The sequence below is a fragment of the Cynoglossus semilaevis genome, chromosome 3 (assembly GCF_000523025.1).
Source record: "Cynoglossus semilaevis isolate Cse_v1.0 chromosome 3, Cse_v1.0, whole genome shotgun sequence".
Lineage (NCBI taxonomy): Eukaryota > Metazoa > Chordata > Actinopteri > Pleuronectiformes > Cynoglossidae > Cynoglossus > Cynoglossus semilaevis.
The window spans coordinates 9,538,011-9,551,320 of NC_024309.1; the positions used below are offsets into that span (position 1 = coordinate 9,538,011).

General features: G+C 43.7%; 1 protein-coding gene across 2 annotated transcripts in view; it reads right to left on the reverse strand.

The window, feature by feature from the left end:
- Positions 1 to 986: 986 nt before the first annotated feature.
- The window catches only part of dipk2ab (divergent protein kinase domain 2Ab), a 30,908-nt gene continuing 18,584 nt past the window's right edge, over positions 987 to 13,310 (reverse strand). For both annotated transcript variants that reach the window (XM_008307832.3, XM_008307831.3), the window contains exons 3-4: positions 7,165 to 7,468; positions 987 to 2,629 (exon numbers count right to left, since the gene is read on the reverse strand). In XM_008307832.3, coding sequence (XP_008306054.1) covers positions 2,283 to 2,629; positions 7,165 to 7,468 — 651 coding nt within the window. In that variant the 3' untranslated portion in view covers positions 987 to 2,282. The remainder of the gene's footprint in view (positions 2,630 to 7,164; positions 7,469 to 13,310) is intronic.

Here is a 13,310-nt window from a genome sequence, read left to right on the forward strand (position 1 = left end):
GGGGGGGGGGGGGGGGGGGGGGGTGGGGGGGGAGACGGGTCGCCAAGCTTTTCTTTTTTTTTTTCATGCTACGAGCACAAACCGACTTAGATGATGATTTACACCATAAATCATGGAAGGTAAATAGAGACAAAAATCAAGGAGAGTCCACACAGAAGAGATTATAGATCTATATATATATATATATTTATATATATATAACTTCTTTTATTCAATATTTAAACCCACTAAAAGTTGTCGATACAACTTTTGAATGAAAGGCACAGGAAATAATCAGACAATGCTGATAAAATACTCAGAAACAAAGTAACGGTACAGTACAAAAGTGAACAGTTAGGTACGCACGTACGAATCCCTCCAGAGCTCCTATAGACACCGGTGAACAGAACTGTATACAACACAACCGAGGGAACGCTGCTGCTTCAAAACAAGAAACCCCAAAAAACAAACAGAAAAACAAAAACAAAAACCAAACCAACAGAACACATAAGCCAAACCTCTTTTTTTATTGCTTTTCCAAACTGACAAAGGTCACATCAGTGTTCCGGGGCTTTTCTCAGAATGCCAAAAAAAAAAGCTTCCTTATTTCAGCCGTGTATTGAGTGACTCCTATTAACTCCATTATCACCTGTCGACGGACCAGGCTGCTCAACACCAGGGTTTTCAATCACAAACACAGAGAGAGAGAGAGAGAAATGATGTACAGACTACGGACGTGTCCACGGGAGGATTCGTCTTTTCCTTTTTCCTCCTCTGCAACTACTCTCTAACAATCCAGCAGTAAATGAGCTTATTATTGTGATTACGCTTTAAATTCCTTGGTCCGCTGAGTGTAAAATAAACCCGTCCTCTGAGTGGTGTTTAAATATTTAAGAGAAATCCGGGGCTGCAAATTTTTAAAGTGCAGGTCAGAAACCAGCTCTGGAGAAGAAAGAAACGAAAAAAGAAGAAGAAGAAGCAGAAACCAGCTCTGGAGAAGAAAGAAAAGAAAAAAGAAAAACCACTGAATTAAAACAATTATTCCCTTTTTATTAATTAACTGGAGGAGCTGATGGCACTGAAGTTTGACAAGATTTGTCCCCTAAGAAAAAAAAGAACATTGGAAGCCATGTTTCTGTTGTTGAAAAAGGCCCAAAAATATCACTTATACCTTAAGTTAAATTCATTAAAGAAAAAGAAAATAAACACGGACGGTGTGGTGGTTATTTATGCACCTTCAGAGAGGACAGAAGGCCCTGGGGGTTCAGCTGAGATCAAGTATTGCCAATCTTTTGTCTTTTGTTCATACTGAGTGGATCATCAGTATGCATGTCTGCAAGTTCACCCCAGATAAAGTACACACCGAGGTTCCTTTGGGCAGCTTTTATGGGGGAACGACTGAAGGGAAGTGTGCCGTCACTCTGTACTGCCGGGGGTTTTAAAAATAACATATAGCCTCTTTGGTATAGGCACATCTGCATCAAGGGAACGCCACGGTATAATTTACCCTTTTCCCTTTTCTATGTGCTGCTGTCACTCTCTGGTTCCTATTAACGGGGAAGAAAAAACAGAAGAAAAAAAAAAGTAAAGTTCCGGGGGGTTGGTGGTGTGATTGCCGTTAGCCGTAAAGGGTTTTTTCTTTCTCTACTGCATGAAAAGCCAAACCCCAGCTCCCCTGCATCTCCCTGCTCTACCTGCTGCCTGACAGCAGGAGGATTCATGCTACCTCCACCCTCCCTGCAGCCGTGCTACAGAGGAGGGGAAAAAAAAGCCATGGCACAGCAAAAATGTAAATGTAGCCATCTCCTTACACTCAGCCCTGAAAAAAGGAATAAGGAGTGAGACGGTAACAGAGGGAAATCCACGGGGGTGAGAGGAAACACAGCAGTTCTGATAGGTTGAGGAGTGGACACATAAATGGACCAGGTCAGGGCTGCGGTGGTTGGTGTTAGCCTGGGTCCACAGCCCTCTCTCACTCCACACTTTTTTCTTCTTCTTTGTTGTTTTTTTAGAGACCTGGCAGGGCCACCAACTGAGAGGAGAGGTTTCCTCTGTTCCCTGGTTCGAAGCAGACTCTCTCTCAGTCCCACAATGCTCTGTCACATCGGAGCCAAGTCAGGTTAAAGCTGGAGCCTCACCAGATTTGCTTTTGAAGAGGATTCTCTCGCTTCTCGATGTAAGGCCTTCACAGCCTTCCTGCTCCAGATCAAACCACGGAGCAAATGACATCATGTACAAGAACCAGGATCTTTAGAGTCCGGACAGTCTCTCGGTGCGTTTTCCTCAAACGCCGACTCCGTTCACTACCTGGCGGTGGCAGAGTAGGATGCAGCAGCTAACTGTGTGAGGTATTCGCGCAGTTCCTTGGCGGCCTGGAAGCGGCCGTAGCGCTTTTTGGGTTTGGTGCACTCGTCCAACAAAGCCTCCAGTTGTCCGTCTTTGGCTATGTGGGCGGGGGGGTCGTGGAGGAGGCCCCCCGTGGTTCCCCGCCACTTAGCGAACCGGGACAGCAGGTTCTGACAGATGGCATAGTAGTTGTGGTCCACGGTGACCCTTGAGCAGAGGGAGTCCTTGGAAAAGGAGAGGCAGGCCTCGCGGTCGCACTCCTCGAAACGGCTTTCGTACCAAACGTCGTAATTTTCAGGCTTGTCTGCAGAAAAATAGATAAAAAAAATAAACACTTTAAAAAAGAGTTCTCAAAAATTCTACATCAGGGGTGTCAAACATATGGCCCACGGGCCAAAAAAGGCTCACTGGGGATTCAATCTGACCCACTTCCTAAATAAAAAAAAGCACAAACATTTCAAATTTGTAATTTTCTGTCAAATTATATTTTTCAATAAATATATTTTCTAATAAACGTGTACCTATTTGCATAAAAACAAAGGTGAAAATACATGGACCACATTTATCACAGTCATTAATGCCACGTTTTATGGTATAAATATAATAATATAATATATAAATAAAAATAATCTAATAATGCAATTCAATTTCAATAGTTTTTGATATTGTATCTATAACCTGTAATTTTTTAAATAAATACCTGCGTCAAAAATGTGTTTGGATACACAAGACTTTACGACTTGTAGTAATTAGTTTTAAAATTAGTAATTCTAAGACAGAACCAGTTTGAAAAAAAAAACAAAAAACCATTTGGATGTAAATGTATTGCTATAAAATCGACCTTGACCAGAAACAGTCAGGTCCGCTCCAGCCTTATGGGATCTGAAGGAAACTGACTCTCGGAGCACACGCTTAGAAAACTCATCTGCCATTTCATTTGACAGAAATGAACCACTTCTCAGATTTATTGAGCAAATTAAACCCGTTCTCCTGCCTCATTTCAAGGTGTTTTTTTTTCTCACTCCTCAACTCTTCAGAGAACGGCGTTGAGGAAAGAGAGGGGCCGAGGAAATAACCTGGAATGATGAGAGAGCTATTGGTTTGTGCATTAAAAAGCAGATCGATGGGGTTGTAGGGAGGAGGGGGCGGACCCAGGGGGCGCTAACACGTAATCAGTGTATCAGCCATGTAAGGCACTTCTCCTCTGGCCCCTCACTACGACTCCATCAAACACCCAGACCTGCCCTGTTAGCCCACGGCCCCCCTGGACCTCCCCCTGAAGAGGAGGGGCGTATCAGCCTCAATCAGAGCAGGTGATGAAGATGGATCTGCCCCAGCACACACACACACTCACGCACTCACACTCAACCACCATCTGTGTGTGTGAGTGTGTGTGTGTGTGTAGTAAGGTGGGGTGAAAGCAATTAATGTTTCAGAGAGCTGGTCATGCATCACACCTCGGTGTTGATTGACAGGTGGCATCAGGAGACCGTCCCACTCTCCACACACACACACACACTAACCACACACACACACACACACTCAGAGCGGGAGAACCAGAGGAGAGGATTCAGACTCAAGGACGAAACTGAAAGTTAAAAGAAATCTAAGATTCATTGAGTCACTGCAGGGTCGGGTCAGTACAGGTCGGGTCAGTACAGGTCGGGTCAGTGCAGGTCGGGTCTCACCGCCAGGTGAAGCAAATGAGCAGTTTATAAAATGGATAAACACTGAAGTTCCTCCTGTTTCCATAGATTGATAATGTTGTGTCTCAATGACGTTATTACACTTTTTAAATTTTTTTAAATTAAATATTTAGAGACTCAATCACCACTGGTAGAAATGATATATAAAATAAGAGGGATTGGATTCATTACCCCTGAGTGACAGCTGTATTACTGTATTGATGGCAGGAGCAGAGACCACCACGGTTTTACCCTTGGTCCACTGTAGGAAACCTAACTCTCTCTTCCTGTTTTAATGACATCACGAGGCGGCCATGTTTTTTTTTTGCTAGTCTAACTAAAGTACTTAACTGCAGGACTACAGACAGCTGCACTGGCACTGAGGCTGACAGTCCCATCGTTTAGTTTCACTGATATATTGTCTAAGGCATTGTTTCCAAAAGACTGGGTCGGGACCCTCAGGTGGGTCGCAAGAGAGGTCTTTTTTTTGGGGGTGGGGTCTGATGTGAATGTCCTTAATGAGTCTAAAATCTGAACAGGAAACAGAGTTAATCCACTGAAGTCTGTCTCACTGATGCTCCTCCTCCGCTCCCTCGTTACTGAGGTCCTGCTTCACCACAAATGTGATGGGAATTCAAAACCTGACAAGGTGGTCAATAAAAAAAGGACTTGGCAGGAAATTGATTGCCAGGAGAAGATGTTTACTTATGTTACAAGTCCATGAAGAAGTTGCCTCATTTTTTATGAGCTTCTATAGAATCAATGCTTCTCTGGAAAACAGCGTCTGCAGTTTGTTTTTGTTTTACTTCTTCTTCTTCTTCTTCCAGGGATTCATCGATATTTACGGTACAGAAGCAGCAGCTTTTTTTTTTTTTTTAAAGAGTGAGACGTGTCTTCGCTGGAGAACTTCAGGGGAGGTGGGAAACCAGGAAATAGAAATTAGGGGCAGGTGTGAGACAACATCTAAACTGAGGTTGGTTTATTTTACACTGGTTGATCTTTTTATAAATACTATAAAAGGGTGAGATCTTGAACCCCCCCCCCCCCCCCCCCCCCCCCCNNGAAGCTCAGGTTCTTCACATTCTCCTACCGCCTCAGTTGGACCGGAATGGTTGTTAGCGTGGATTCAGCGGTGGTATTCATGAGACATAAAGGTGTTCACACTGCAAGTCTGTCTCCAGAAGTGAAGGATGGACAGAATGTGTGTGTGTGTGTGTGTGTGTGTGTGTTTCTGTAAGGCAGTTAAAATCACTCCAGCCTGAGATGAGAATGAAAGTTAATTAAATTTGTGTTACACTATAAAGTGAGTGTGTATGAAACATCTTCTCTAGTGCCACACACTGCACCCATTCACACACCTATGCATGTACTGTACCTCGTGCGAACATAATGCATCAATACAAAGTACGCCCCCTAATGAAAAGGGGGGAAACGCTGCTTGGCTCTCTCCCTGCTTTTGATGTGCAAATCAATCGGCCTCAGTTCAGACTGATGAGATTTGCACCGCTCACTTGAACTGCCTTTCAAAAATAAAATAAAAATAAAATAAAAAAGAAATCAGGCTTTAATTGTCGGGGTCAGACTCTCTGCTCGTGGAGGTCACCACGCCTACTTCTGACCGTGGTCTAACACATGACCTTGACCTCCTAAGACTCATTACTGCCTTCATCCAACTTCCGACTGCACCGTGGTTCTCTCTCTCTCTCTCTCTCTCTCACACACACACACACACACAGATCGGGGCATGTAAACACACAAAGAGCACATAAACATTCCTGAGGCTTAAACTGTGAACGGCCACAGTGAGCAGCTTGAGATGTCAGGCTCTAAATGTCTTCCACCAAACAAAGGGAGTCTCAACCTCAATTGTGCTTCAGGTCTTTAACACAGGCCCAGTGTGGCAGGGTGGAAAATTGCAGCCACTGGCAATAAGGTAAATACACGCACTTTGAGCATGGCACAAACAAAGTAAAAAGAAAGAAAAAAAAAAAAAGAAAAGAAATGAGAGGGAGGGAAGTGAAAGCGGAGGGGGAGGCGACGTGTTATTGTAGCAGAGCGTGCCGGACACATTGTGCAATTTTGTGCTGTCAGATCGTGCAATTTAGCAGATGATAAAAAATAAAAATAAACCCTTTGTCACAGTACAACACATGGAGATGTGGCTGAGATGTCTCTCACAGGGGACACTGTGGAACTTTGGCAGAAATGGAAGTCTCAAGTGAACGACACTGACAGTCACAGTAGCAAAGCCAAACCATGTTCCTGTCTTTACAGAGGCAGTGTTAGCATCTGCTTCCTGACATCATTAGTGGAATAAAAACCTTGCCTCACTTCATAAAAGACTTGTAGATTCTATATATTTATCATATCATACACTTGTCTATTGTATATTATGCAGCTTTTTACTTGGGAAACAAATCAAACACAACTTATTTTTCTTGACTTCAAGTGGTTTCATTCCAACATAGGGTCCAGGCCCAGATGTAAGACCCCCTAACGGTGGTGGTCCCCGTGTCTGAAGTTTCACCCGGGAATGATTACTCATGGGTAGGACACAAAGTGTGTGATGTATTGCTCTCCTTGTCCTTGTTATGAATTTTATTTTGAGAGGCCAAAAAACTAGGACAGTGGAGATGGCTTGTTATCCCAGCAATCTCCTCTTTGATGGGGATGAGGGTGTCAGAGGCAGGAGCCGTGCTGCTGCTGCTGCTGCTGCTGCTGGTGGAGTGTATTCTTGGAGGAGAGGCAGCTTCAAGCATGTGCAGATTTGCCCACAGCCATCTGTCCCCAGGGTCCTCTCTCTCAAACCTGCGTCACTGCCTCACAGGCTACAGTTGGTGACTTTTTTTTTTTTTTTTTTTTTTTTATAAAGGGTAACTTGAGCTGTGGTCACTGTTTGATTCACACTGTGGAGTGTGCAAAGACCAGGCTACACATTTAAATATTTAAAAGGCCAGACAATGATTATATGATAAGTCACATGGGGGAAAAAAAAGTTTTGTTTTTTTTTAGTTTCACTGCCTAACTGGTGAACCACTTCTGCAGCCACGTCTGTCATTTCAGTAAGTACTTCTTATTGTTGTCATGACGACACAGTGATATGTATTAGACATTGGTCACGTGTGTATGGATAATGATAGGAGCTGTCACTCACTCTGTTTGATCAGCCTTTTGTCCGCCACCAGAACGTTCTCCGCGTCAACGACGATAACCTTTCCATCGCGGGGGCCGACTGCAAAGTTATCAAAGCTGACGTCGAGCAGGTAAAGGGCAAACTCAAAGTCATTGTTGGTGAGCTGCTCTGCGATGTCCATTAGCTGCCGTGCCAAGTCCACCCTCTTCTCCCAGGGGGCGTTGTAGAAGCTCCACAGCTCTTCGCCAACATAGTTGACAGCCACCATGCGCCCACATGCTCCCAGGTACTTGGCAAATGGCCACCCTTCATCTGAAGGAAAGCTCTGAGGTGGAAGAAAGGAGAACGGAAAAAAAAATTCACTTTGATTTCTATACATACAGTAAAACATGATGTTCAGCAACAGTTGGCTTGAAATAAATTAGTAAAAAAAAACACAACCCTGTCAGAAACAATGTATCATATTGTTAATATAACGAGAAAAAGGCCGACATCAGAGAGTCGATACGTGTGAACCTGTGTAGTCGTTGTTACACATCCTAACAGAACAGTTGGAAGTTGTATAACAGATTATAGTCAATGAAAAGGCCAGTCTGAGATGAAGGCCTACAGTGAAGAGCTGACGTATGCTGCCAAGCTCAATGTTTTCGAGAAGAGTGACGAAACGGTAAGAAGGAGCTGCTGTTGGCACGAGCACAGATGAAAACGTTAAACTGCCGTACGATGTACGATGCTGGCTAACGGCTCAGTCATGTTCGGAGGAAATTGCTGCATGATGGAGTTAAAACTGATTAAAATGATGCTCCAGCTACTGAAACACTGTGATATCTGTCTAACAATAACTCAGGAACACATGCACATCCACGACCGCAATCACTGTTAGTCTGTCACTTTTTTGAGTGTTAAGTTCTAATTATTCTCACAATGTAAGTGAGAAATTTTAAAAAATATATTTGGAGAGCTGACCTGGTTATTTCTAGAAACGTCAGCCAATCACATGGGACGTTGAATGCTGCTACTTTTTCCACCAACAGCCTCTTCCCAGGAAGGTTTTTAGCCGTCAACGGTGTCCAAATATAAGCTACATACATATGTGCTACATGTTAGTTAAAAACACTTTTTTAGCCGTCAACGGTGTCCAAATATGAGCTACATACGTGCTATATGTTATACAACAGTCAAAACATTCAGACTTTACAGGGATTGTGGGTACACTTCTACTGGGATGCTGCGTTGGACCTAGATTTTTGCAGATCTTCATTATTCTGACTTCCATCTTCTTCCGCGAGCGTCAGATCGCGACATCTCTTCGATCACTTCTCTGCCACAGGCTGACACAATAGGTGGTCAAAATAAATGGCCAATAAAACATTTGACTCTTTTGCGGCCAGTGCTTAGCCCAGGACATTTATAATAAAGCCCACTCCGCCATGGGGCTCTATATCTTTTACAATAAACACCCAACCCATACGTTAGCTTAATGATAACCCACAATGCCTGTGTTACAAATCTCTCTGTAGCTGCCTGTTCTGGCAGCCGGCCAGCGTGGAGAAACCGAGGGAGAATCACAGGCCCTCATGTTTCACAGGAGCCTCGGGAGCCCTTGCTTCCTGAAACCCAATCTTTTAAGAAAAATGGTGGGGATCTCACTGTGCCACTACAGGCAAGGTGTAAACTCCTAATATTATGTTGCATCTTGCTTTACACCTGTGGTAATGCAATATCTCACCAGCCTTCGATTCACGTCAAGGAACTGAGGGGTGATGGGGGGGGCAGGTTTGAAGACGGGGGTGGGTGGAGGCGGTTAACGAAATACAAATTATTTAGGAATGTACATTTTAATTTCCCTCTTCCTGATTCACCCAGAACTGCTGTAACTCACAGACGTGAGTCTGAGCCGCTGCCACACACGGCTCAAGAGGAGGGTGTGACAGGAAAACCACAGCTAAGGAAAGAAAAGGTGACTCTAAGGCAATTTGCAAGTTCATTAATTACACCTTTGACTAGTGTCAGGACATTTTTATCAGAAGCACTTCTCACACTAAGCCGCTCTTGATCTACTTTATTACACTCCATGACAAGGCTATAATTTGCAAAGTGTATTAACGGCCACAGCATATGGATCCCACCTCTGCTACACAATGGAATGGAAATGAGCTGACGGCAATTCTGAGTGAAGACTAAGAATACCGTTCAAGGTGTCTTTGACTGTACAAAAATCCTTAGAACAATGTTGTGTTGGGATGTCAGATCATGATAACAGAGAGGGGGCGCTAAACATGTTTTTGACGGTGTTTCTTAGGGGATAAACAATTTTAAAAAATCTTCTTTTTTTTTTACATCAATTTGAAGAAAACAAAGTCAGGGCGGACCAAGAACAGACCTGAGGACGACAATATCATAAAGGTGACCCAATCAACTGCGAGTTAGACGACAGTCTGTCGACAGTCGACTGCTGCTGTTCCAGCCTGTCTGTCTACAACTGTCACACTGAGCCTTGGCAATGACTCACACCAACTTCCCCAAGAACTACTGGAGGAATATCCTACTTCTGCATTTTACAGTGAAAAAAATATCTTGACAGAGAGGATCCTGAGGAGTAATGCACATCTTTAAAAAAAAAAAATCTGATGAACCAGCAAATACTGAGAAAGAAAAGAAAACCAGTCAAAAATTATTGTGTTCCCAGATACAGAAAAATGGCTTTTAAAAAAAATTCTAGTTGCACGTCTCTGTAAGGGTCACGTCCTTCTGTCCCAGATCCAAACTATGTTTCAAATATAGACCTCTCTTGGTCTGTCCAATGTTACAGCTAAACCCTTTTGGCCAATCAGTGTCCTCCTTCTTCCACACCACGACAGGGAGGATGGATGGATGGATGCAGGGTAGAAATGTGTTGTGTTGTTATTGTAGGGTGTTATTAGAGGTCGAGAAAGTACACAGAATATGGTGGCAGTGACAAACACAAAAGAAAAACAGAGTAACTTTTACTTTTCGCTCCAATGGATAAAAGAAATAAACCTTCCTGCTAAACGCCTCTCTCTCTTTGTTGTCAGGTTGCAGCCTGAATGGGAACAAATGTAGAGCGGCGGCAGTTTGGGGGGTGGGGGGGGTCTGATGGTAGGGAGGGGTACGATGAATGCCTCGCGGCAGCTCTCAGACACTGTCAATGGCTGTTATGAGAATCCCTTCATGTCTGCTCAGACCTCGTCACTGGTTCTCAACATAAATGTCGCTCACACGCAGCACAGACGGGCTTCATTTCACTCTGTCAGTTTCCGGGGTCTGAACAATTTACACCCTGGTGCCATTTTTAGGAGATTTTCTTTGTTCATATGCAAATCGACTCAGGGTAAAAACTAGTCAAAGTGAAGGCAGGCTCTCAGGAGTGACACCTGAGCACTGGATTCAAACTTGCCTTTTACAGAGGTTGATAAATACTCCCCATGTCCGAGCAGTAGTTCTCCCTTAGCACTCTTTAAATGGTAACTCTGCAGAAGTCATTAGCGTTGGCAATGAGGCATGATGGGAAGGTGGCGGGATAAATTGGACGGCCTGACCCAGTATTACAGTCACTACACTATCTCTCAGCAGAGTCGGTGCCGTACGTGTGTTTGTGCCTGGGCTGTAGTCATCTCCCAGAAAGATGGTATGCTTTTGCAAAAAATGCTGAGTGTGCAAATCTGCCAATGAAACATCCCAGTGACTTTTACAGCTTTGAAAGGTCTTACCGCTGCTTGTCCCCGACAATGAGCGGAAACCTTTCATCTTCTGCTAAGCAAAACCTTTGACTTTTAAAACTAGGTGCCAAATGCACTCCCTTTTTATTTTGTTTGAAAAAAAAAATAATGAGCCAGTCTCACGAGGTAAAAGAATGCAAAGGTGAAAAACAAAAAAGTCTCCTCATTAAAGATAACCTCACCATGACTCCTCGACCCAGTCTGACTGATCTAATCTTAAAGGTGGTGCCACAGCAGTAGAGTAGATTTTACTGGACGTTTGTACTCTCCACTCCCCTCCCTGTGATACCACTGACATGGGAGCGTCCTCCTGGGGGAGTCCAACGGAGTGGGCTGGAATGGAACAGGGGCAGAGACAAATGGACAGCCTCTGGAGGAGAGGATGAAACGAATAGTGCGGGAGGCACAAGAACACACCTGCGTCCTGACATCTGCTGACAAAGACATGCCCTTCTAGTCGGCCACTTCAGGGAGTTTGTTTGCATCTCTGTGTGTGTGTGTGTGTGTGTGTTAAATTTCGAAAGAAACTCTTTGTAAGTGTGCATGTGCGTCTATGTGAAACTGGATCTGTGTGCGTGTGAATACATGCAACGTGACCGGGGCTGATAACAACCTCCATTCAGGGACCAAGTAAACATGAGCGGCTCCCAAGATATTGCCTCGGCCAGTCTGCAAAGACCACAGGTCTATCACAGGGTGTATACAAACACAGAGCTATACAAACACAAATGTGATGCAGACACAATGACGTCCTTGTAAATGAGAGTTCCAAAATTACCTTTGGTTTGCATACGCCCGTCCTGGTGAGACTTCTTTTTCAGAATAACAAGAAGAACTCTAAAAATACAACAGTGAAATCAAAGAAAGAAAAAAAAAAAGATGTCCCCAAAGAACTTTGATATTGAGATCAGTATTTCTTGGGGTCAACCTTGCCCCAGTTTTGTGAAAACCTAACCCCTGTTGGCAAGCAGTAGCATTACCACCAGAAAACCAGTTTTCCCTGTTACTGTTTTTAATTCATAACCTACAATGTCACTGTTATTACCCCTTGAAACAAAACCCTTTGTTTTCCCCCGGCCCTGCTCTGTTAGCAGACAGTCTAGGAATAATAAGCAGTTTGTAGCTTTATGGCTCTTGGACAAACTTCCTACTGACTGTGCGATGGCCAGTGCCTTACAACTGCTAAACACAATACGCATGCATATAATTAGAAAACAGCATCAGTCAGCACATTAAGGAAACTCCATCGGGCCTTTATGCATATGTTTAACTGTATGATGGATGGTCAATATCACAATGGATTTACAAGTGTGTGGTTAGAAAAAGCCAATACCCAGACAGGCCTAATGAATTACTTCATTTTCTTTTTTGTATCTGGAGTCCCATGTTGCACTGCTCACAAACAGGTCAGTAATTGCGATCACAGACTACACAGCACAGAGCTGCAGCACGGCCTCACACAGAAAATATGACATGTTTATGTGTGATAGCACCATTAAACCTGGTATTATTTTGTTAAAGGTTCCTTTCTACTTAAACTGTGGCTGCTCTGGGATTGAGCTGTTCAAGTGTTACTTTTCATCATCATGGTTCATTTTATGGACCAGATAGAAATTCAACACTGTTGTATTGGAAGGTTGGGAATAAAAGCCATTGTCTTTTATGATAAAGCTTTAAATGTGGAATCAATGACTACATTTCTGCAATAAGCTGTAAGCCTGTCATGTTCTTCCTCTTTCACATGTGAATTTGCATCTTCAGGAACGGGCATGAATAGTAAACTGATGGGATGAGAGCCCTCCATGTCCATCGGGGATAACTGGCAGCCCTGGTTCTGCTCCTGGTGTATTTTCAGGTTAGTTATGCCCACACTCTCTTCAGCTGCCTCTCCTCTTGTTGTTCTCATTCTGTAGCCCTACTCTCCACTCTGTGTGCATGTCCCACAGAGAGCAGACTGAGCAGGCTAGGATCCAACTCTTGCATACTCTAACAGAGAACAGACAGAGAGCGAGAACCAGCGTGGAAACAATGGCCACTTACCAATGGTGAAACCAAACATCCTACTGTCTTCCCTTTAGTATTACTTTGTGATGATCTTGAAACACCTAATCCTACAAACACTGAAGGCGGGTTGGTAATTTGCCATTAATGTGTATATCCTGTGACAGCCCTCTGGGGGAGTGGTGTAAATTCTCAACATAAACCTCATCCCTCACAGTGAACAAGCTGGGACAGGACTCGTCAAGAGTCTGGGGATCAAACACTGAGGTCGAGGAAATGTGAAGGAGAGGAAAGCAAAGTCAGACAAAACGACTACAGAAAAGCTATAAGATAAAAAATGATCTTCTTGATCTGATAATTTAAGATCAACCTTCTGTGTTTCACTAAAAATGGTATTTGGGTTAAAAGGAATCACATCTGCTCTAC